The sequence below is a fragment of the Canis lupus genome, chromosome 27 (assembly GCF_048164855.1).
Source record: "Canis lupus baileyi chromosome 27, mCanLup2.hap1, whole genome shotgun sequence".
Classification (NCBI taxonomy): domain Eukaryota; kingdom Metazoa; phylum Chordata; class Mammalia; order Carnivora; family Canidae; genus Canis; species Canis lupus.
In genome coordinates this window covers 11,156,735-11,181,902 of record NC_132864.1, presented here as the reverse complement: position 1 = coordinate 11,181,902, position 25,168 = coordinate 11,156,735, and the positions used below count along the sequence as shown (strand labels likewise).

Below are 25,168 nucleotides of genomic sequence, written 5' to 3'. Positions count from 1 at the left end.
AAGTTAAGAGAAGGAAAGATATTCCACGAATGATTTTGGATTGACCTGAGCTAGCCTGGGTTAGTAGTGTTTCACTGCATTGTCCAGTGCTTTTTCTGCCTCTCCTGAGGTGGTCGTAGGATTTTAATCTTTCATTCTGTTTATGTGATGTACCATTCATTTTTTTATGGTACAGTACCAGTTTTAAATGCAAATATAAGGGCAATTAACCCATAGGCAGAATCCTTAAAACAACACCAGTCATATTTTGTAGCTCATACTTTCATATGCATTTTGTTCTTTTCACGACCATGGAAATTCTGCACAGAACTAACTCAGCTGTGTCTACTGCACTTGATTAGCACACTGTAGCACTTTGTCATTTTTTTCTGCATTTGAAGAAAGTCCTGGTTTGAAAGGAGAGCATGGCTTTTCTGAGCTGTCAGCGCCCCTACTAATATGTCTTAGATGCAGCATAGTCATTTTTGCTTGCTTTGGGTCTCACTAATCTCCCCGTGTGGTGGGTCCACTGGAAATCTTGCTCCTGGGGCGTCTGGAATGCCGTGTGCAAACAGAGCAGGAAAGGCCAGCAGATGAGCATAGTGTGGGCATGCTTGTGTGCCTGCTTCCTTGTCCCATTACTCTGCACTTACAAAGCACAAGTTTAAAGATAAACTCTTAAGAATTTCAGAGGTGTGGAGTGGGACAACAGAGCATTAAAACAACCATGGGCCTTTCTGAGCTTGGGACCAGGTCTCTGTTTTATCACTGCCTGCTGAGATCACTGTGAAGATTCAGTATTCTAAAATAAACATATCAGCCCTGCAGTGGATGTTATTTTTTTGGGGGGGTCCTGGGTTCAGATTATCCACCTTGTGTTTCAAATGGATTATGTCAGACTCTAAAGGTTAAACTCATTTGTTCTGCATGGTCACTAAAATGTCTGGTTTGTGACCCCAGGTGTATTCCTGATATCTTTTTTCCCAGACCAACATTGTTGAGAGTAGTACTAACAGTAAAGAAATCAGCCTTGACTTAGTTGGAATTGTTCCATTTGGGTAACTGAGTGGATTTTTGTGTTGCTTCATACAAAGAACATCCTCATTCTTCTTGTCAAAATGGTACCCTACTGTTGTTTTGGGGGGACCCCCCCAACCATGTGATACTTTAGCTGGGGCTCATGTAGCTCCAAGCTCTTGGGAAGAGACACAGGACTTTGCCTGCACCAATTGGAACAGGCTATTCCTCTGGCCACAGTCATTGGTTCAGGGATGAGCATGTGACCTGTCAGAGACAAGGAGATGCTCTGCTTGCTTCTTCCTTGCCACATGGTCTTGTTGCATGTGAAGGAAGGAAAATTGAGGCTTGGTGATGCTAATCATGCTGTTATGTGCATATTGAGAATGAAACCAGCTCTGTGAGAGAGAGCAGAGTGAGGGAAGAAAAAATGCATCTTAAAAAATAACTTTTAAGGGGCATCGGGGTAGCTCAGGTGGTTAAGTCTTCTTTCAGCTCAGGTCATGATCACAGAGTCCTGGGATGAAGTCCCACATCAGGCTCCCTTACTCAGCGAGGAGTCTGCTTCTCCCTCTCCCTCTGCCCCTCCCCTTGCTTGTGCGCTCTCCCTCTCGAATAAATAAAATCTTTTTTAAAAACCCAACTTTTAAAATTTACTTTCAGTAAAATTTGCTTTTTGGCATATAGATCTATGAGTTTTTGACACATGTGTAGCTTTGTGTAAGCACCACCACAACCAGGATACAGAGCAGTTCCATCACCTCCTCCCAGTCCTTTAAAAATTTTTGTTTTGTAGTCAGACCTTCCCCAGCCTGTAACTCTTAGCAGTCTGTGACCTATTCTCCATCCCTGTAGTTGAGATTTTTCTAGAATGTCACCTAAGTGAAATCATACAGGAGGTAGCTTTTTGTGATTGCTTTATTTCATTCATGGGCATATGTTTGAAACTTATCCATGTTGTGTATCCATCCTTTGCTTTCCTTTATTGCTGAGTACTATTCCATTCAGTGGATGTACCATTTGTGTATGCACTCTCCAGTTGAAGACATTTGTGAAGATCCATGTCAATGACGTTTCTTAGATGCTGAATCCAGCCAGGCCTGACACTAGCCCACTCCTACACTCCCCAGTTGTGACTGCCATTAAATTCCATTTTTGTTTAGACTTGGTATGGGTTTTCTGTGACCTGAAAGAATCACCTTTTTCCCCCTCTTTTTTCTGAGAGGGAGAGCATGTGAGCACAAGTTGGGGGAGGGGCACAGGGGGAGGGAGAGAGAATCTCTCGCAGACTCCCTGCTGAGCACAGAGTCAGACATGGGGCTCCATCTCATGACCCTGAGATCATGACCTGAGCCAAAATCAAGAGTCAGATGCTTACCTGACTGGGCTACCCAGGTGCCCCAAGAATCACTTTTGATATCAACAATGAGTGGACATTAACAAGACTCAGGTCTGAACAAGTGAGAAGTCCAAAGCAAATGGACTCCACATGTGACATTCCGGTAAATGGAGTTATACAATAATAAGTCACATGCTAGGTTTCCTTTTGGTGGCAGGGAAGGTTGCAGGAGGTGGCACCCCATTTGACACAGAGGGAAATTGAATCTCAGAGGGATGAAATGACTTGTCTGGGTACATCAGTTGAGCCGGTGGCAGGCCTGGGGGTCCAGCCTGGCTGTCCCTTTGCCTCTAGTGAGCCTCAGCGGCCTCCCTAGCAAACAGGAGCAAAGCTGTCAGCATTACTTAGTGAATTTCCCTTTTTTATTTAAACAATCTCTGAGGTGTCCAATTTAGAATAAATATAAATGGAAATTAGAACAAGGTCATCAACATTTCCTACTGTTTAACAGCTGACGGTGCCTATAGGAGGTCAAAATTACTGTCACTAAGATCTATATAATCCGTTTAATAATGCTCTTTCTACATCTGGTGCCCATGGAAATCTTTCACGTTGGCTTAACAGCCCCTCATTTTATTTCTTTGAACATCTTTCTCCTTTGCGCTAACAAAAGCCCAGTTCACACAAAGGAAGAGACATGTGATTTGTTTTAAATTTTTGGTAGGGGCAGGACCACAACTGTTCAAATTGTTAGTCTAGACACTGTGGTTGTAGAGTGGTATTGCTAGCTGCTCAAGTGAACAAAAATCGGCCATGGCTTAGCACACTAGATGATTTCTCGCTCACATCCAATTTAGGTGGTCACGGTTGGTAGGCTCTCCTCCAGGCAGAGACTCGGGGGCCCAGGCTCCTTCCAGCTCATGGATCTGCCGTGACTGGGGCCTCAGACTCCTCCTTTTCTCCCTACTGGAAGGTAAAAGATAACAATTTTAGCTTCATAATATGCAACACTTATATTTCCTTGGCCAGTACTGGTGCCCCGGTCACTGGATGCAGGAGAGGCTGGGCAAGTTCCTGGTTGAGCAGCCATATACAATACTATGGTTGGGAAGACTTTTTCTGACAGGTAGCCATTTCTCCCACCAACACGATGCTTCATTGTCTAGACTAAAGCTGCTGTCCCCTTGCTCCCCTGCTCCAATTTCCAGCACTGTTCAATGCTGCCCTCCCCTGCTTGGCTGGTTTCGGGTTTGTGCAGACAAAGCCTGCTCATCGTCACAGTCCTGAGTGCATATGGGGACAATAAAATGATACAGCGTAACTTCCAAAGAAAACAATAATCTTCTATCCCTTTGTGTCTTTGATCTCTGTCCCCAAAGCCAGTGGGGGCCAGCCATTTCTGCTTTCAGTTCTGCTGGTGATTATTTCAATAACTCTACAGAGGTACTATTCTACGCCTGCTCCTTGCATTAACATGTTTAGACAGTAGTGCTCTTTGTATAAGAGAGGAGGATTAAGCTAATGCACACACCTTCCTGCTCTGTTTTCTTACCAGTTAGCATTGTATTTAGCTGCCGGTAACAGAAACCAATGGCCACGGGGGCTTAGGCAAGTAGGAGCTTATTTTTTTTTTTTTTTAATTTTTAATTTAATTTTATTTATTTATGATAGGCACACAGTGAGAGAGAGAGAGAGAGAGAGAGAGAGGCAGAGACATAGGCAGAGGGAGAAGCAGGCTCCATGCACCAGGAGCCCGACGTGGGATTTGATCCCGGGTCTCCAGGATCGCGCCCTGGGCCAAAGGCAGGCGCTAAACTGCTGTGCCACCCAGGGATCCCAGGAGCTTATTTTATTTAGTTTATTCTTCTATCTCATGTCGTGGCTAGCTCTTTTCTGACTTCCTGCCTTACTTTCTCATTATGTACCTTTGGTCCTCATGTTGCATGGCGGTTGCCCCACCTGCATTCCCTCTCAGGATGAGAGCACCAGCACCCGCCACACTTGGATGTCTGACATTTCTCTCAAGGGTTAATGTAATCTCCTCAGAGAAGGGCTAAGTTTTGACTGGGGATAAGTATTCTCCCTTTACTCAGAGAGGGGACAGTTGGGAGCAGGTCTGCCTGGAGTGGGTGTCCCACCTTCAGCCACTTGTTGTCTTCCATAGACTTGTTGGAATATTTTTGGATAGCCTTCCTTCGTTTCTCAAGATAATAAGTTTATTCCTTTTTTGTACTTTTATGCTTTTATTTCTGTGTGGTTTCTGTGGGAATGCAGGGAAATGTGTTTAAGTGGTAACTTAAAATCAAATTCCATGTCTTTCTTTCTAAAGGAAAAAATGTCAATATTTCTCTTAGTTTGAAAATACATGAAACATATATCAGAAAGTTGAAGGGTGTTCATAACCCCCATATGCAGAGCTTTGCCTCCAGGTAAGAGTCTGCTTGAGTTCTGGCATGGGAGTTGACAAAATGATTCTACAGTTCATGTGGAAGGCAAAAAATGCGCAAGCCTAGCTAATAAAAATTTGATATAAAATAGTAACCCCTGTGTGAATTTACTAGGGCTACCATAACAAAGTACCACAAACTGAGTGGTTTAAAAAACAGGAATTTATTTTGTCACAACTCTGGAAGCTAGATGCCCAAGATCATGGTAGCAGCACGTTGATTTCTTTGAGGCTTCTCTGCTTGTTTTATAGACAGCTTTTCCTGTGTCCTCATACGGTCTTTGCTGTGTGTGTGTGTGTGTGTGTGTGTGTGTGTGTGTACACATACATGCATATGCGTGTGTGTCCTAGAAGTAGTGTTAGATTAGGGTTTGCCCTGGTGACCTCATTTTAACTTAATTACTTTTATAGACTCCATCCCCAAGTTTTTTGATAACTCTCCTCCACCTCCAAACTGGGAAGTAAAATACAATACTTCTATTGATGATTCAGTGAAAGCTAATTATCTGCTGCCAACAGATTCTCCATTTATGTTATACACCTAGAGACTTTTCAGATGAATTCAAGAGTTAAATGTAATACCTGAAATCCACAAAGAGGGGACATCTGTAATCTCACTACCAGAAAAAGAAAAAAAATATCAAGCTAATTCACGTACCCATCACCCTCTGAGATGAATTAACTTGGTTGTGGTGATTATTTCACAATATATATGTGTTTCAAACCTCCAAAGTGTACATCTTAAATATATACAATTTTTAATTGTCAAATATCCCTCAATAAAGAAGAATTAGATGTAAAAATATAGACACACACCTGTGTCTACATACACCTACCCACAGAAAACTAGGTGAAAGTATCCGTGAGCATGTATTTGATCTTGGGATATGGGGAGAGCTTTCTTGGCATAAAAGCAGTGTTACACATCATGAATGAAAAGGTTAATATTCTGTTATGTTCTAAATATTGTGAATTGGCCTTTTATTGTCTGTATAGAATATTTGTACCCCCAGATTTTGCCTGAGGATATAATCTCCAGTGTCCTGCCTCTTTCTAAGATCTTGGCTGGTTTGGTAAGGAAGCCTGTTCCTGGAGGGGAGTGGAAGGGTAGGATTCTTTATGATCATAATCTGGATTTTACCTTTCTATCAGACTGGACCTTCCACCAGCTGTCCGCTCTCCTGGCCCACACTCCTTTGTCTTTGTTCTCTGTAGAATGGCTTTTGCTTGATTGTCTGTCATGGCTGCATCCCGCCTTATAGGCAGGAGCACCCAAAGGAAGCATGCTAGTACGCTTGCAGGGTGTTGTAAGGTGCTATCATGTCTCCTCAGGGGCCATTCTGGAGTACCCCACAGAGGAATCTCTCAGAGCCAGGAAAAAGCTTTGCTTCTTGCAAAAGGACAAGAGTCCTTCCATCTTATGGTCAGTGTCCAACTAGTGACCTCATCTTGTGTTTTGAGAGCTGGGCAGTTCAGAGGCACATTGGCAGTTCCTTTGGCTCATGCTCTTATGGTGTAGATGTTGCTTGCTGAGCTGTCCTGTGGCAGCAGACTGTAAGGACCACGAGCTCTGCTTGGAGCTGACCTGCTTGGATGGAATCCTACCTCTGCTGCTTACTAGCTGTGTGATCTCAGGCAGGTCACATAACCCTCGGTGCCTCGGTTTCCCCATCTACAAGCAGGGACAATCATCAAATCCTTCTAACCAAAATAAAGATGAAGAGTTACTACCTGTAAGAAGGTACATCATGAGGATTATGTAAATTGTGATGTTGACAATGATTGCATTGGCCCTTCTCTGTATTTTATGTTTTTCTATCACTATAATTTATAGTCCTATCTAAACCTTAATGAACTTGTTAGCATATGACCCAACACTTGCCCTCAAGGCAATGAATGAGTTAATTTTTAGGTAGACACAAAGCACCTACTGCCTACGGAGTAGTGTCTGTTGTTTGGTTGAGTCACCTAGAGAACACAGAAAAAAATGCACCCTCCCCCGCCCCCCCGCTGAGACCATCTAAATCAAATTGGTGGGGAGGCCCAGGTATGATTTATGTTTCCTACCCTGCGTATCTCCTGTGCAACCAGGGTTGAAAATTATCAGCTGTAAGTCAGGGCCATACTTTGCCAGTGTGAGGCAAGATCAGTGAGGGATGTCTGTTGCTGGTGTTTTTCAAAGACTTGGCCACCTGGCCCACTGGAAGGAGAGCCTTCTATGGCTGGCTGTCTATCCCCGAGTTGTCTAGTGTGAATTAGAAGAGATTCAGCTGCAGAAATGTAACAGGCTGTTACCCTTTGGTGGGTGACCAGTAGCCACAAGATTGATAATTAGCTACCAGGTCAGGAGAAACTGAGCCTGTGGGTTGCACCATCTTGGGGCTCGAGACTACAGGTCCTGCCAGTCCTAACCAAGGCACATGTCCAGGAATATTTTTTGTGTACCAGACACAGCAGTGATGTCCATTCATGCACTTGGGGTCACAGAGTCCCTGCCAGGGTTCCTGGTGCCCTGTGCCCTGTAGATTGCTTCATTCTGGGAGGTTCTCTGCTAAAGCCACAGAGCATCCCTCTGGCTTAGCTTGTGCTCTTGCTGAAGCTGTGCTTGATTCTCTTCCTGGCTCAGGAGGAGGGCAGTGATGAAAGCCCTGTTCAGCTGGGCCTCCTGAGACTCCCTCATTTTATGCTCTCAGGACCTACCTCCTTTGGATGGGTGGTGAGTAGTCCTCTAGGAAATCAGCTGACTGAATAGGGGCTCATTAATTCAGGCCACACGGTCTACCTGCCAATGGGACCAAGAATGGTGCCACTAGATGACATTTGGGGACCAGAGGGAGGAGTGAGTGGTAGCTTCTCAAGCCATGGATGTATTTCTCAGCAATACAGTCCCATGGCTTTATAAAATACTCCTAAATTTGGATATCATATTTTGTTGCAATCTGGTTCGAGGACAAAATGAGACCCTGGCAGCCGATGTTTATGGCTTTCCATATAAGCTTTCAGACAAAATTTGTACTGCATTTTGCTTGAGTTATGGTGGGGTGGTGGGACTGTAAACCTCACACTGTTATTTCAGATAAAATGCAGGCTTTGGCCACAATAAACAAGAGAGGAGGCACAGCTTTAAATTTCTTGTAAATCAATTTTTGAGAGGTATAAAATATTGACATAAATGATTTAAAAAATCCACAATGAAAAAAGAGCATACTAAACTCTGCACATATTTTAATTTCCTTTTCCATGATTTTAAATAAGTCAGAATTTAAACCTGGCCTTGCTCTTCCCCTAAATTTTATGAGAAGGTAAAATTTGGACCCACTCTACTTCCCAAATCTGGTCAGCTGGGTGCCCATTTTGCTCTGCACAAGGGTGCTGTCATGTGGCTAAAGGCAGATGTTCCCTTGTTGCCAATTATTTCATGGCATCTAGAATTTAAATTCCTGGTTTGGAGATGGGAAATAAACCAACAAAAAACTAATTTAAATTTCATATGGAATGGCGCTTCTGCATTGCTTGACATTGTCAAAATACAAATTGCCCCTTGGTGGCGGCAGTAGCTAAAACTTTCCTTTAGATGAGGCTAATTCTTCAAAGTCATTTCCCACTCCCCCTCTGTTTTCCACCCAAATCCTACCCAATCCATAGGTTACATCCTGGAAGAAATGTATGTCTGGATCATGGAAGTCAGTATATGGTATGCGTGTTTATGTGGGTAAGCATATATGTTCTACATAATATATATTATGTGCATAATTATAGATTTTAAACAGATTTGGAATAATTTAAATAGAGTTTTGATGTCTGCTTTTTCACTTAATATGTTGTAAACATTTTCTCATGACGCTCCATATTTGTTGAAGTCGTGGTGCTGATGACCACTTAGTGTCCTACACACAGTATGGTTTTCATCATTTACTTAGTCATTTCCCTCTTGATGGGTTTTTAGGTTGTTTTAAGAAGTGTTGCTGTGGTAAACCATGCCTGTGATGAACATACTGGCACACTAATCTCTTTACTGATATTTGGATTATTATCCTAGCATGATTGCTAGGTGGGGAATTTCTGGGATGGATGTTTTTAGGGGTGTTAATCCTCTGTTCCCTAATTGTTCCATGTTAGATGAGACCTCCTTCAGGGTTTGCCAGCTTCATGGGGCAAGAATCGCATCTGCCTTGTCCCTGTGATAGCCCTACGTGACACAGTGGTGGAAATAAGACAAATGAGTAGTAAATATAGTTAGATGGATAATTAGAAGAGTGGGTGGGTAATAACCCTGCTTCTCCAGTAATTAATCTGAGACAGGACTGGCCATAGTGATGACACTTGAAAAGCCCCTCCCTTCTTCTCTCCCTCTCTTCCTTCGTACCTTCCTCACTAACATATAAAAGTATATATATTTAAGGTATAAAAATTGATGCTTTGATACAACTACTCATGTATACATAATCACAACCAAGCTCATTAACATATACATTACATCTGCATTGCTACCGTGTGTGTGTGTGTGTGTGTGTGTGTGTGTGTGTGTATCTGTTTAATTTAAAATCTGTCCTCGGGGATCCCTGGGTGGCTCAGCGGTTTGGCTCCTGCCTTTGGCCCAGGGTGCGATCCTGGAGTCCCGGGATCAAGTCCCGCGTCGGGCTCCAGCATGAAGCCTGCTTCTCCCTCTGCCTGTGTCTCTGCCTCTCTCTCTCTCTGTGTCTCTCAGGAATAAATAAATAAATAAACAAACAAACAAACAAATAAATAAATAAATCTTTAAAAAAAAATCTATCCTCTTAGCAAATTACAGCATACAACACAGATTTGTTAACCATGTCACATGTTCTACAGTAGATCTCCAGAGATTATTCATCTTGCATGATTGAAATTTTGTACCCTTTGACTAACACCTCCCCACTTCCTCTCCCCAACCCCAGCTCCTGGCCATCACTGCCTATTGTCTGCTTCTAAGGATCTAACTATTTTAGGTTACACATGCTAGTGAGATCACGCAGTGTTTTGTGGAGAAATTGCGTCCTGAACACCTTCTCGGAGAATGGATGCATCCATCCCTACGTGGTTGTATCTTTTCCCCAGTCTCCTTTTTTTTTTTAAATTAAAAATTTAGTTTATTCATCTGCTATGACACAGTACACAAGACGCAAAGTGTTTCACATTATAGATTTCACTTCCAACTCCTTGGAATGTTCATTTCTTTGGCTAAAAGGAGAGACTAGACATGAGAGGCAGGCAATGCTTAGGCAACTAAAATAAGGATGGGGAGGGGGCTATGCTAATGCCATCTTCACAGGGACTGGCATAAGGGGACTGTTAGTCACAAGCTATTTTCTAGAACTGTTAGCTGGAAACAAAGGGGCATTACTCCTAGACGCTTATGCTGTGGTGGGCTTCCCCACCACACAGGTACAACAGCGCCTTCTGGTAGTCGCCCTTGGTGTCTTGCTGGATGTAGTAGTACAGGGACTTGCCATACTTTCTCTTGAATTCAGACCTAAATTTCAACATGTCCACTTCACTGCAAGAGACAATGATTCTATTTTTTTTAAAGATTTTATTTATTTATTCATGAGAGACACAGAAAGAGAAGCAGAGACACAGGCAGAGGGAGGAGAAGCAGGCTCCATGCAAGGAGCCCGATGCGGGACTCGATCCCAGGAATCCAGGATCACGTTCTGAGCCAAAGGCAGATGCTCAACCACTGAGCCATCCAGGCGTCCCGAGACCATGATTCTACTCAGGACTTTATCATGAGTCCCCTTGTCCTTCATGGAGTCATACAGTCGGTCAGCAAAATACAGGGGCTTGTTCTGAATGCACTGGACCAGGTTCAGGAAAGCATTTCCAGGTCTCCTTTGACCTCCTTCTTGATGCTCTCCAGGATGTCATAAGGGCTGTAGCTCTTATACCTTTCAAATACTTTCTGGAGGTGACACATACTCCTCTCGGTCATGATGCTGATCCACCAAGGCACATCAATTCCTTTCCTCTTCACTCCAGCATCATAGAGATCCCGGGCATATTGGTCAATCAGCCCATAATCATATTGGTCAATCAATCAAATCAATGATAGAGCTATCCTCTGCTCTTCTACCCTTTGCAAGGGCAACTATCAGCTTGCGGAAGTCACCAGATGTGTCAGAAATTATGTCCTTTTCCAGATTGGTCTTGTACATTTCCTTGTAGACTCTGTTAATTTCCTGAAGTTCTTGAGGGAGTCCTCGTCAGTCCCCAGCCCCTTCATGGAGGCTTTCAATTCAGAAGCATTATACGGAGCAGGTGTTTTCAATAGGCCCAAAATCACGGTCTCCAGGTGGCTGAACAAGGCTGACTTCAGTGCTGATGCAAGTTCATTTTTGGCCCTTCTCTGGTAGGCGAAGGCAACCTCCTGTTTATTGCTGCAGTTGGTCAAAATGTTGAGAATGGTGACCTCACCCACACCTTTGGTCTTGATGGCTGTTTCAGTGTTTGCAGCATCACGCTCAGCATCAAAATTCGTATATGCTTTGACTGACTCGTATGCACTTGGAGGCGTGGAGTGATCACCCTCCAAGCTGAGCTTGCAGAGAATTTAGTGAACAGGAGACATTTTGAAGGAAGGTGGGTGGGCCGGGTGCTGAAAGCTGCGAGCCTCCCCAGTCTCCTAATTACAATTTTGTCATCCTTTGGGCAAGGAAAGCTCACCAAGCACAGGCCTGAAAAGGGGTCCCCAAATTAAATCAACAGAAAAGTATATTTTGCGAATCTGTAATGGCTGCAATAAAAAAAGTTACCAGGAGTTAGAGTCTATGGAGTGGTATTTGTTTGCCTTTTGTTTACCCCCAATGCTACATTTTAAACACTGCTGCCTGGTTGCATTTCTTCTTGCACTGGCTCTAGGGTTGGAGATTTATTATTTTAGGGCAGAGAAGAAGCCCTGTCTGTTCTTGGCCTGGTTCCTGGTGGCCTCTCTTAAGTTTGAAAAAGCTGGTTGGAAGTCTGTGTTTTCCCACTGAAAGAAACACACACACACACACACACACATAGGTATACATACACACATATACATGTTTATGTATATATTTTAATTACAAAATAATACATAGTGGTAACAAATTTAAAGAAAGTAGAAATCTAGATGTCAAAACTCTTTCTCTTTGGTTCTGTAGACACACAAATATGTATATACATTTACACACACAGACAAACACATATGGAATCTTAAAAAAATCCAAGTAGGATCATGAGGATACATTTATAATTTTTTATACTTAATGAGTGACATATTGTGGACTTTTTTTTTTTTATTGTGGACATTTTTAAAGTATGTCCTTGTATGTAACTCTACCTTATTTTTCTTATACCTGCCTGTTTTTCCACTATAAAAATTTGTGGTTTATCTAGTTTCCTGTTGATAAACCTTTAGAATGTTTTCAACTAATAAATAGTAATAATAGTAACAATAGCAGGTAAAGACTGAGATTTATGTGTGTTAGCGGTATTCTGAGTGCTTCATAATTACTAACTCATTAAGGCTTAATCCAACAATGCAGAACTTGTATTTACATCTTGCATATTTACGAGGACATTTGAGACACAGAGGGGTTAAACTAATTTGCACAAGTGGCTCAGTTAGGAAGAGGCAGAGGTGGGATTCAGATCCAGGCCTCTGGCTCCAGCACATGTGCTCCTAAGTTTGTTTGTGGGAAATGCAAAATGATGCTGCAATGAACATCCTTGCAGATAAATCAACCTCTGCGCAGTCCCACTAGGTTTTCAGAAGGAGAGCTTTCTAGAAGTGGGAACGCTGAGCCATAGTTTCACCCTCATTTCAGTAAGAATTATGGAGATGTCTGAATGTTCACGTAGATGCTGCATCTTGGGTGGATGAGTAGAAGTGTAACTATCAAATGATGAAGTGGTAGCATGGCCTATATAATGGCATGATACTGGCTTCGGTGGGCTTTTGCAGGTTCACAACCTCCTCTCTGTGGGGTGACCTAACAAAGAGGCTGTGATCCTCTGAGCCTGGGTCTTTGGAGAGTAAGAGGAGGCGATGTTTTCCCTTGGGTGGAGAGGGGGGAGACTATGCAGCCACAGTCTATTGGATCAGTGGTACGTGAGCTCCTTCCCACTCGACACTGGCTGTTTTGGATGATTCCTGAAGAACCCTGTGCTGAGGCTAGGGGAGGCCCCGTGGGCCGGGGGTGGTTTGCTGGAGCAGTGGGTGTAGACTGCACTGTTGTTTCCTGGCTTCTCAGGGCCCGGCCTTTATTCTTCCTTTCCTTTCCTTTCTTGCACAGAGACGGAGAGCCGAGGCATTGTGGATAGCCTGCAGAGGTTTTCCTCGCTCCCTGCCTATCTGCCCACAAGCTTCCACATTGCTGATGCAGAGGAGGCCTTCTTCCTTAAAGAAGCCAACCAGGACGTCACAAGGAACTCCAGTCTGCAGGCCCGGGTGGAGTCCTTCTTTATCTACCGGGCCAGGAACCCCCCAACCATCAATGCCAGCTATGGCCCATTTTCAGCAGAGAAGACAATCCCCCAGGAGTTCATGTTGACTTCTGCATCCTTTGGAAACATGGAGAAGTTTCCGTTCAACTGGAAGCTGAAATCCCACATCCTTGACAGCTCCATCTACTCCAACAGACCCAAAGTGCAGACCTTGTTTTACATCACGGGGATGGACTGGGACGACAGTGACCCTGAGGAAAACCTACCGTGCGTCAAGATGTTTGCTTTCCCTGAGGCCAGGGAGGTGGCTGCCAGCTGTCGGCTACGAGGGGATCCAGGGCTGTGTGTGGCTGAGCTGGAGCTGCTGCCCGAGTGGTTCAGCTCGGGGCTGGACCTAGAGCCTGAGGAGGAGATCCCGGCCCTGCTGGGGGGCACTGCCATGGAGCTCTTCTTCACGCTCTACCCGGCTGACCAGGCTGGCCAGTGTCCACTGGAGGAGGATGGCAAGTGGGAGAACAACATCCACTCAGGCCAGGACAGCCCCCAGCAGGTGTCTCCACCCCGGGAAAGGATTGGGAGTGTGGTAGTCTACCCGACTCAAGACGATCTGAAGTGGTCGCTGGTGAACCTGGATGAGAACGTGGTCATCTCAGTACCCCTGAACCTTGTCCGGGAAGGGGACACGGCCACCTTTCTGGTCTCTCTGGCCAGCGGCTCTATGGCAGACCACTTCACTCTGAGGTAAGTGGCTTTGGTGGGTGGGATGGAACGGAAGCCAACTTTTGGTCATCAGTGAATTGCCAGTTAAAACGTGGTGTTACTAATCTGCTGAGTATCCAGCATAGTGAGGAAATTGACCAACACAGAATAGAGACCCTGTGAGAGGACAAAGTGAAGCAGGATCTGAGGGCGTGGGCCTGGCATCTATGTTCTCTAGAAGCCAGGATTAATAACAAGTGCTCTGAGAGCAGCATGTCAGGCCGGCAGGTGACACTCTGAACCTATCACTGCCTGCCTTGACTCGCTGCCTCTAAGTGGAAACTTTGTAAATGAGTTCCACTTTCCAACTGCAGGAAAGAGCTTCCCGAGGCATCTCCAACCTCTCAGGTTTTCATCAAAGTGAACAATCAGTAAAGAATCCTTTAGTAGATTAAACCAGTCTCTGTATGATGAAGACGCAGTTTGAGGATTGAAAAACGTGGGTAGCTTCTTTGCTCGGGGGACAAACCTGTCTCTAGCTGATTTTGCTCACAGAGCTTCGTGAACAGCAGTAGGATGCAGCAGCGGCTCTGCCAGTCCCAGCTGTGTGCCGTGGGGTGAGTCGTCTAACCTCTCTGGACTTCTGTTCCCTCACTGGTGGATGGGGATAACGATGGGCTGTGTGTCTCAGGGTTGCTGTGAAGATTCAAGTTGGTAAAGGTCTTGGAACAGAGTCCTCACTGAGTTAGCCTGTGGTGCTTTGCCTGGTACTCAGATACCAAGGTGGGTGCAACAGAAGTGAGAAATGGGATCCTTCTAATTCTGATGGAGGCTGACGTGCGGATCATGCCTGTCTGGAGGTGTGCTCCTTTGGGCCTGCAGTAGGATCCTGAGGCTTTGGCAGATCCCAGGTGGGCTTATTAGCCTGCAGGAAGCCCACTGTCTGTTTGGAGTCTCCTGAGTTAGTTTTGGTGATAACTGAGTCAGAACTTAGTGTGGCCCCAGCCCTGTGCTAGTCATTGCAGTGCTGGGGCTGGTTTGGTCTAAAGCCCAGTTGTTGCTCTGTAGAGATTCCTTCAGCCCAAGGCAGCATCAGATGCTTGCGCCACACCAAGCATGGCAAAGGTATGGATTCTGCACTCGTACCACTGAAAGTGCCTTCTGCCCCTACAGACATTGCTAGTCGTCTACAGCACACCTGCCCGCCCTCTGCCGTGGCCGACGCTGCTAATCGATTGCAGCACGTCCGCATTCCCTCTGTGTGCCTCGGCAGGGCAGACATGGTTCAGCGGCTACAGCACGGAGCCCAGGACTCCTGGCCGACCCTACAAGTCCATGTGAGCTGGAGTGGTTGTCACTTATTCGCCAGGCTTGGCGTGGGGGAAACATCGCTGGTGAGAAGCCTGAGGGAAGGGAGATCAGATGGGTCAGCCGGTCAGGGAGGCGTGGGGCCGGGCCAGGGAAATGGCACACAGGTACTAGCTAGCTTTCACCGAGGACTGAGGATGGGCCAGGCACGTTCTGAGTTGCTCACGTGCATGAAGTCACGGAATGCTGACGGCTCGAGGAGGGGAGCACTTGCTATCACCCCTATTCCGCTGAGGCGCAGAGGGGTGAGTAGCTTGCCCGAGGTCACACAGCGCGGGCCGGGGGGCCTGGACAGGCTCCGGGGCCCCTCCTTCCCGGCTGCTGCCCCCAGGAGTGCACCTCCTCCAGCCGTGCGGGAGGACACTGGGTGGGGGTGCCCCGAGGGGCAGAAACCCTCGGTTCCGCAGATTCCCGCAGAAGCTGCCGTGTGATCTGGAATGGGCCTGGGCCGTCAGGGGATCCGCCCTGGGAGTTCAGCTCTGGGGGAAGAGGGGCCGCTGAGCGTGGGTATCCGCGAGGCGGGCTTCACTCTCCGCAGGGCTTGGATGCCGCGGCGTGCGGGGGCGCGGCGTGGGGAGGGCCGTGGGGGCCGCGGCGTGGGGAGGGACGACACACCTTTGTTCAAACTTCAGTTGTGGCGCCTTGGTGCTGCCCCGGGGGAGAAGCTTCCAGCCTGGAGTCTGCGGACTGTGGGCCACGCTGCCATCCCGACCGCGAGCGTGCGTGCGTGCGTGGTGCGTGCGTGCGTGGTGCGTGCGTGTACGTGCCCCTGCATACGTGTGCGCGCGTGCGTGCTGGCGGCCCTGGCGCCCCCGGTGTGCGCGAGAGCGAGGGCGAGCGTCCACGGTGGTTCTCGGCTCGTTGGAAGCCCCGGCGCCCCGGCCTGGCTGCCGCCCAGCTGCCCGCTGTCCCCGGCCCTCGCTGGCACCTCGCACCTGCCCCCTTCTCCTGGCCACGCGCGGGCCCCCGGCGGCGCCGTGCTGCACGCAGGGCTGGCTGCTGCGCCCGAGGGCGGTGATCCGCGGTGTGGAGAGGGCGCGGGCCCCCGGGCCCCCGGGCCCCCGGACCCCCGGGCAGGGTCGCCGCCGCCCCCGTTCGCAGCCCGCGTGAGTGCGCCTGGCGCTGCTCGGCAGGCGCGGGGCCTCCTGGTAGCGGCTGTCTCGGTGCCGGAGGTGCCAGCCGATGCTGCGAATGGACTCTGCGCTGTTTTTGTTTTGTTTTAATGAGAACATTATCTGTTTATGTGACTTTGTTTATTTTCTTAGCGTGAGCATGAGCAGGGGTGGGGGGAGGGGGAGAGGACATGTTAAGTAGACACACGCCCAGTGCGGGCTCGGCGCTCCCAGCCCTGGGTCGCGGCGCGCACAGCCCCGAGGTCAGGACCGGGGCATGTCCGGAGCCCAGAAGCCCCTCACACTTCCCGGTTTTATATGCAGGTGTGCCAGGCTCCGTGTTACCCATCACAGACACTCTTCAAAGTGTCATTCAGATCCGTTCTGTGGAAGTGGAAACAAACCTGGAAAGGTTAGGGGTTTCTTGCTGAGGTCACGCGGCGGGCAGCGCTGGTTTGGGGCCCAGGTTTGCATTCGGGGATCAGAAACTCCCATTTGAAACCCCTCCTCTGGACTGTTCTGCGTGTCTGGATGGGGACTGATCTCTACGACCTTTCTGGGTCAGCGTCTAGTTACCTCTCTTAATGCTTTCCTAGGTAGGACTTCTCCTTATCATGTGTTATTTCATGGCCAGAGAAAAATGCACTGAAATTGTGGATCACCCAAATGAGAACAAACAACGGCTGTCTAGTCAGAGCTTGCTACCAGGGGGAGTCCATCACCATTGCTTGTGTTTGGCAGAGACTCAAGGGTGGGCAGGAGTGGGAGAGCTTATAGTGGAAAACCAGGTCCGCGTGGGTGGGAGGGTGCTGGCATAGGGAGACCAAAGGCAGGTTAACCAGAAGTGAGCATCTTACCTGACGGCTTTTCCTGCCTGGCCCTGAGTTGGAAGCAGAGACGATAAGAAGGGCCGCTGGCAGTCATGCACCAAATTCAGACCTTTCTGGGCTGACGACTGCAGAGGCTGTGGTCTGGCTCTTTGTCCTGATTGCTGCAAGGTGGTGGGTCGGAGTTTTATTATCACATTTGGTCTGGCAATTGTCCATTTGTATATTACTGTCTCTCAAAATGAAACGCTGTTTTTAGGTCTAGGGAAATGTGTTATTTCCGAATATAACTGATTGTCTGTTTTAATCATATCTTTTATGAATGAAATGTGACATATTTCATCCTGGCTCAGATGAAGCTCTGGATCAAAGCGTGGATGTGCACGAGATTTGCTGAGATCTAATTTCAGAGCTGAAGACGTATGGAAAGGGGACAGATGTGTGTGTTTTCACGTGTCACGTTGCTATTTCAGACTGCATATTGTGTTGGGGCCAGTTTGAACAAAAGTTGAGTTGATTATTCCCTAATATTGAAATAGTTTCTGTTAAACATTAGTATCTAAGTCTACCCATGCATTGAAAAGCCTTTCGGCAAAGGGGTAGTAAAGTGTTTGGAGGGGTTGAGAGCTGCTGTCCAGGCCATGCTAGGCTGGACTCAGGTAGATCTTTGTTAGACTTCCAGGAAAGTTTGAAATACTGTGAAATTTCCCTACTCCAAATATAAAGTCCCTGAGGCTCAGAGAGATTCTGGAAAACTTTATGCCTGATTTGTAAAAACAGCTCTCTCTCAGCTTGCACAGAGAGCCTTTTGGGCCGACCTCCCATCCTCTTATAAGCAGGGGAGCCTGGGGGTTAAGATTATGGACTCTGGAGCCACTCTGCCAGTGTTCAAATCCTGCCTCTGCCACATGCCGACTGTGTGACCTTGGGTAAGTTACTTAATCTCTCTGTGACATCGTTCCCTGTCTACAGACCTGGACACTATATACTCTAAGTGATTATGATGGATCAACTTTGTGCTCAGACAGGTTCTTCCATTTCTTCCTTCTTTCTCCCTCCTTCCCTCCCCTTCTTTCTTTTTTAGAGGGTGATGGGGGCAGAGAGAGGGAGAGAGTCTTAAGCAGGTTCCCTGCTCAGCATGGACCCCAGTGTGGGCTCAATCTCACAACCCTGAGATCATGACCTGACCCAGAATCAAGAGTCGGACCCTTAACTGACTGACCCACCCAGGCACCCTCTTCTGTTTCATTTGGTAGCAACCTCATCATTCTGGTTGCTCAGCCCAAGCACCTAATGACTGTGATTGGCTTTTCTCATTCTCTGATACCCAACATATGAATGACAGCAGACCCTGGGGCTCTTCCTTTCAAATATCCAGAATCAAACTTCCTCCATTGCTGTTACCCAGGTACAAGCCAGGGTTCTCTCTCTACAAGAGCCTCCCCACCTCTTCCCTTGCCCCCTGAAGTCTCTGAGCAAAAGCCAAGAGTCCTTCCACTGGCTTGCAGGCCCTGCATGGCCTGGCTCTGTCATCTCCTTGTGCTCATCTGTTACGATTCTCCTACTCTAGCAGTAGTAGCCACCAGTGTTCTAAAGCACCCGCCCCCCCCCCCCCCATTAACACTGGACTCCTGTCCCATTACCCCTTGCCTTGCTCTGATTTCTGAACATGTATTTTTGTCAGTGACATGATATTATTAATGGTTGACCTCTTCCTGCTAGAATGTGAAGTCTGTGAGGCAGAGACTTTTGTGTCCTTGGATGTGTCTTAAGGCATCTAGCACAGTGCCTGGCACATAGTAAGTCTTAGTAAACATTTGTTGGATGAATGAATGAATTTGAAGGCATTGTTCTTTGAAAAAGAGTCTAAGTTGTCAGGACTATATGAATTCATGGTGCAAATATATGAGTTTCATAAATATTGAAGGTTGGGACACTCTGAGGCTCCAGTTCTAGTAAGAGAGTCCTCTTGACTATAACATGAGAACTGATTCATCATTTCTAATTACACATGGGCTATGTCAGTATGTTCTGAACTTCAGTAATACACGCACCACCTTTGGGCTCTTTTTGTCATGTTAGATGCCACTGTGTCCTCCCTTTGTAAGTCAAGTCATATCCGTGTGCCTTCCTGTGCTTTTTATTTACTGTTTTTCTTTAAATCAAGTCACTTTTACAAAATGTACATAAATATGTTTAAAAGGGAAAGCTAACATTTGATACCATGAATAGAAACCAATATAACTTGCTTGCATGAAAGGGTATGTTAAAAATAAATTACAGTAACAACAACAAAATAGTACTAAGTTCTAAGTATCCTGCACCTGCAGACAGCCATGAACATGCAGCCTGATCTCTTTTGAGAAAGGAGTTGAGCACGTGCTGTATTGAGTGAGTTCACACTCCCTCATGTTCAAATTCAAGTTCACATTCTCAATGGAGGGAGACCATAAACAAGCAATGGGCAAAGTCATACATAATTGAAACCCGTGCTAAGTGCCATGATGGAAGCAAACAGAATGCAGTGCATTTAAATTTCATTTATTTTTAAAACCTTTTGTTTTGGAATAATTTTAGACTTGGGAAAAATTACAAAAACTGCCGTTTCCCCTAAAGCTAACATCACACACAATTGCAGCAGGAATATCAAAACCAGAAAGTTAACATTGGTATAAATTATTAATCAATCTACAGCATTACTAAAAACTTCTAGTTGTTCTCATAATGTCCTTTTTCTGCTTCAGGATCCAGTCCAGGATCCCACGTTAAACAGAGGTGTCATATCTCCTTAGTGTGCTGAATTCTGCTCCTTAGTCTTTTTTTTTTTCCTTTTTCATGACCTGATACTTTTGAAGCATACTGGCCAGTTACTTTTGAGAGTGTTCTTCAGTTTGGGATCGTCTAAGACTTTCTCGTGATTAGGTTGAGGATGTGCCTATTTGGCAGAAAAGCCAACAAAGTGCCATGTCCTCAGAGTGTCATATTGGAGGCGTGTGATAATTGTTATGTCTTATTCCCAGTGATGCTGACTTTTGGTTACTTAGCTGAAGTGATGTTTTTCCAATTTCTCCACTGGAAATTTGCCTCCCCTCCTCCCCACCTCCCTGTAATTAGGAATAATAATATCTGGAAAGGTACTTTGAGACTATGCAAATATCCTTCCTTCCATTGTATTTTCTTCATAAATTTTAGTGTCCATCAATGAATCTTGCTTAGAATGTGGCAGTTTTTGTAAAGACTTATTTTTGTGTTCATTTATTTTTTAAAGTAAGCTCTGTGTTCATTATGGGGCTCGAACTCATGACTCCAAGATCAGGAGTCGCATGCTCTACTGACATGAGCCAGCCAGGTGCCCCAAATGTGATTTTTAAATAAAGCAATTAAAAATGAGTCTTATAGCAGAGTCTTGGTCTTCCTGATCATTCTTATTTGAATGTTTATAAAGAAGTAAGCCAATAACAGTTATGGCCAAAGAAGTCATTAGACTTTTTCTGCGAGGTTCTGAAATTAAGGAAGATTGTCTATGCCCTCAGGGGGTCTAGAAGGCTTTCAGGGGACTGACATTTTGACTTGAAGCATTCATTACCTAGAAAGACAAGGTATAGAGTAAGTCCTTGAAGTGGTATGGTCAGGAAGTGATGCCAGAGAAGGGACACCAGTGTAGTCCATGAGAGTTAAGCAGGGCAGGCTTCCTAGAGGAGGAGGCTGCAGAAGATGGGCAGCTTTTAACTATTTAAGGAAAACCGAAGGATGTATGTGGATAGGGCAGTATGATCAAAGAGTGTAGTGCTCCTGGGACACTCTTGAGAGACAAGTTTTTGAAGTAGTTAGAATTAGTGAGGCTTGTGGTCAGATTTCAGCTCCTCCTTACTGGCTCTGTGACCTTGTACAAGTTACTTCACTTCTTTGAGCCTTGCCTTCCTCTCATATAATAAAACTGGTAAGAGCACCTGTCTTTCAGGACGACCGTGTAAGAGTAAATATAGGAAGGCACTTGGCAGCAATTCTGCCTGTGATGCTTGGTGCCACTGTCAGCAGCATCTAAGTGGATTCTGGAGGCTTCCTATAGGACCTACTGTGGGGGACCCTATACCCACCACATCTCCTTAATGAGCACCTGTCATGTGCCACACTTCCCATCACATTCTATGTGTGTGGTCTTGAATCATCCTCATGACAGCTCTGGAACCTACCTGTTTCCATGACTTCGAGATCAGGGAAGCACTAGGTCACTTGCCCGAAGGTCACATAGCCCTAAAGTGACAGAACCCAGGCCTGCCTTCTTCAAAATCCATACCTGCCTCGTGGTTTCCCATTTCGGATGTTCATAATCTCAATGCTTACCTTCACACTTAAACAAATAGCAACCTATTTGGTGAATGTTACTCAGGTGGCACCAAAAATCCAAGCTTTATTAATTTTTTCTCCAAATAAAAGTCAGATTTCCCTTGAGGAAACTGAGCATAGATACAGGTGCCCTGACATCTGTAATTCTGAAGCCCAGATCAAGTCTAGAGCTTAGAGCTACGATTTCGGCAGAGTTCAGAATGGAAGGCAGTGATTACTTCCCAAACAAACCATGACTTGCACAGCACATTTAACTAGTTCCAAATGTTAATCCACTGCATTTAGCAAACCCAGTTCCATTAGTTAGTACGTAATGCTGAGCCCCACCTCTGCCTCGTTTTCCCTCTCAAGTGCACTGGAGTCTGGGAGTTCCGGCAGAGGATGGTAGGAACGGGTGTCAATTTCAGAGGCTTGAGGATTCTAAGCTACGAGAGGGGATTTCGATTTGTGCAGAAATTGTGACTTTATATCAGGTCACAATTTTGGAAAATTGGAGTATACCTAGATTTCTGTGGTGGCTAGAAATTAAGTGAATGCTTAGTTTGGGCCAAGCTATTCTTTGATGTTTTATTACTTTGATCCTGGAAATCATGCTAGGAGGTTGGAATATTATCTTCAGGGCTATCATACACTCAAGGAAACCCAGGCCCTGAGCCCCCCACTCTTTAGGATGTTCTCTTGCCTGTGGGCATTGTGGAGTAGCAGTAACAGTCGCCACTCCTTTGTGCTAAGTGTTTGTCTGCAGGTGCCTGGTGCTTGAGCGTGCCTCACCGTGGCTCCCAGACTCATGACCCTCTTTCCTTTCCCTGCTTAGGGTAGTCTTAAGCACCATCTCCCTGATTGAAATGTTTGCAGGGCATGGCTCCCTCTACATCTAGTGATGTGTCTGGTACATCACTACCAGTCTGGCAGCCCAAACATCATTGGATGATTGTTTTCTTGTGTGTGTGTATACATGGGCCTGTATGTATTTGTGTGTGTATACATGTGTGCGTGTGTGTGCAGTGTCTGTCTCATCTGGTTTTGTTTGACCAATGGTAGGCATAGGCCAGAGACTAGACAGTGCAAAGAGAGAAAGGACAAGATAGCTAGTCTCCCTCTTCTCTTCCTGCTGAGCCTCAGAAAGATATGTGACTTCCTCAAGGCCATGAAGCCACGAAAGTAGACTTTGAATCCAGGTCTTTCCATTCCCAGAATCTGAGTGCCCTGTTGCCATCCTCTGCTCAGAGAGGTCACATCTTGAGATGCTGAAACATTCATCAGAGAGAATGGATAAATAGATAGCTAAATATTTATACAATAATTTCATGTCACAATTGTTGGATACATCTCTAAAATCTAAGGCTAAGGGGAAGAACAAAGCAAATTATCAGGTCATACCTACAGTAGGGTACAGTTCAGAACATGCAGTACAATTCTGTTTGTTATGTATAAATGCATTCATACGTAGTCAGTGGCATAAAGCATGCACGAGCATAATAACCACCAGCATCGGGGGAGGTAGGCTGAAGGCATCCAGGGAACTTCAGCAGTATCTTTGTGTTTTATTTGTTAATCATGTTGGTGGGAGATGTGGGTGTTCATTTGTTCATTTTATTATTCTCCATAGTCTTTTAGATGTTGGAAATATTTCATAATTATAATTTTTCCAGCATTTTATTATGAAAAATTTCAGACATAGGACAAAGTTGAAATTTTTAAGCCTGCCACTTAGATTCCACCATTAATATTTTACTATTCTTGCTTTATCACTTACCTTTCCATCCAGAAATCCATCTTATTTTTTGAGGCATTTGAAAATAAAGTGCAGATATTCGTTCACTTTCCCCTAAGTAGTTCATTGTGCACATCATTAGCTAGGATTCAATATTCGTGTGATTCACATATGTATCAATTTATGGAGAATTGCCATCTTAACAGTATTGAATCTTTCAATATACAAACATGGCTTCTTTCTCCATTTATATACATCTTTAATTTTGTTCAGAAATCATAGTTTTTTAGTGTACAGGCTTCACATTTTTTGTTAACTGTATTCTTTAGCATTTTAGTTTTTAATTATATTTTTATAAAAAATATAAAGAGAGTTGTTGATTTTATTTTCATTTCTCTAATTTTTCGCTGCTTGTATGTACAAATACAGCTGGCTTTTATGTACTGAGTTTGTATTCTGTAGCCTTACCAAATTCATCTATCTTTGTCCTTATACTTAAAGCGTCTCTTGTAGATAGTATATACTTGTGTCTTATAATTTGTCTATTTTGACAATGTCGGTCTTTTAGTTAGATTAATCCATTAATATTTAATGTAATTACTGATGTGATTAGACATGGAGACACCATGTTATTATTTGTTTTCTGTTTGCTTCTGTTGTTTTTCTGTTCTTCCCTTTTGTGCCTTTTTGCGGATGATTTGAATATTTTTAAGAATATACATTTAGGGCAGCCCTGGTGGTGAAGCAGTTTAGCGCCGCCTGCAGCCCAGGGCGTGATCCTGGAGGCCCTGGATCGAGTCCCACCTCAGGCTCTCTGTATGATGCCTGCTTCTCCCTCTGCCTGTGTCTCTGCCTCTCTCTGTCTGTCTCTATGAATAAAAATAAAATAAAATAAAATCTTTAAAAAAAATCCATAGACACTGGGACACCTGGTTGGCTCCGTGGTTGAGCATCTGCCTTTGACTCAGGTCATGATCCCGGGGTCCTGGGATAGAGTCCCTCATCGGGCTCCCCATGGGGAGCCTGCTTCTCCCTCTGCCTCTGTCTCTGCCTTTCTCTCTGTGTCTCTCATGAATAAATAAATAAAATCTTAAAAAAAAAAGAATATAAGTTTAGCTTTTCTACAGGCTTTTTAACTGCATTTTTTGAATTATATTTTCAATGGTTGCTTCAAGGATTGCAATATATACACTTAACTTTTCACATTCTACTTTGAGTTATCACTTCCTGCAAAATGTAGATAGTAGGTCCATTTAACCACCCCATTTATGCTAAAGTTATTTTATGTGGTCATGGAGACATTTTTAAATCCCTAGAAGACAATATTATAATTTCTGTTTAAGTAGTTTTATGTATTAAAGGGAATTAAGAAGAAAAAGCAAAAAACCAAAATAAGTTTTTGTATTCATCTTTTGCCATTTCTGATGCTCTTCATTCCTTTCTGGGGGTCTCCATCTTCATTTGGTTCCATTTTTCTGCAGCATGAAGGATTTCTCTTGGCAGTATTTTTAGAGTGCATATTTGTTGGCAATGAATTCCCTTTATTTTCTTTTATCTGAAAAGGTCTTCATTTTATCCTCATTCTAGAAGAGTCTCTTTGCTATTTATGGAATTCTGGATTGGAAAGTTTTTTTTTTCCCTTTTCTTTTAGCACTTTAAAGATGTTGTTCCATTCTCTTTTGGTCTCCATAGTTGCTAGTAAGATGATGGACATTTAATGGAATTGTTGACCTGTATGTAATGTGTTGTTTTTCTTTTGCTGCTTGGCTTGTTGCCTTTGCCTTTCAACAGTTTGACTATGATGTGCAGGAGCATGGCTTTATCATGTTTATCTAGCCTTGGGTTTGTAGTGTACTTGAATTTGTACATTTATATCTTCTACTTTTG

At 45.0% G+C, this 25,168-nt stretch overlaps 1 protein-coding gene, 1 long non-coding RNA gene and 1 pseudogene across 4 annotated transcripts in view; 1 reads left to right on the top strand and 2 right to left on the bottom strand.

Moving 5' to 3' along the window:
• TMEM132B (transmembrane protein 132B) overlaps positions 1-25,168 on the top strand; it is a 371,275-nt gene that overhangs the window by 137,831 nt on the left and 208,276 nt on the right. For 2 of the 3 annotated variants that reach the window (XM_072802149.1, XM_072802151.1), the window contains exon 2: positions 13,064-13,955. In XM_072802149.1, the coding sequence (XP_072658250.1) occupies positions 13,064-13,955 (892 nt within the window). Of the gene's footprint in view, positions 1-8,462; positions 8,494-13,063; positions 13,956-25,168 lie in introns of those variants that run through there. The other variant, XM_072802150.1, reaches the window with a different exon arrangement.
• Positions 3,025-16,019, bottom strand: LOC140619174 (uncharacterized). Its single transcript, XR_012019102.1, has 2 exons — positions 15,897-16,019; positions 3,025-3,301 (listed from the first exon to the last, which is right to left on the bottom strand). It is a non-coding gene; the product is annotated as an uncharacterized lncRNA (long non-coding RNA).
• On the bottom strand, positions 9,911-11,385 carry LOC140619172 (annexin A2-like; annotated as a pseudogene).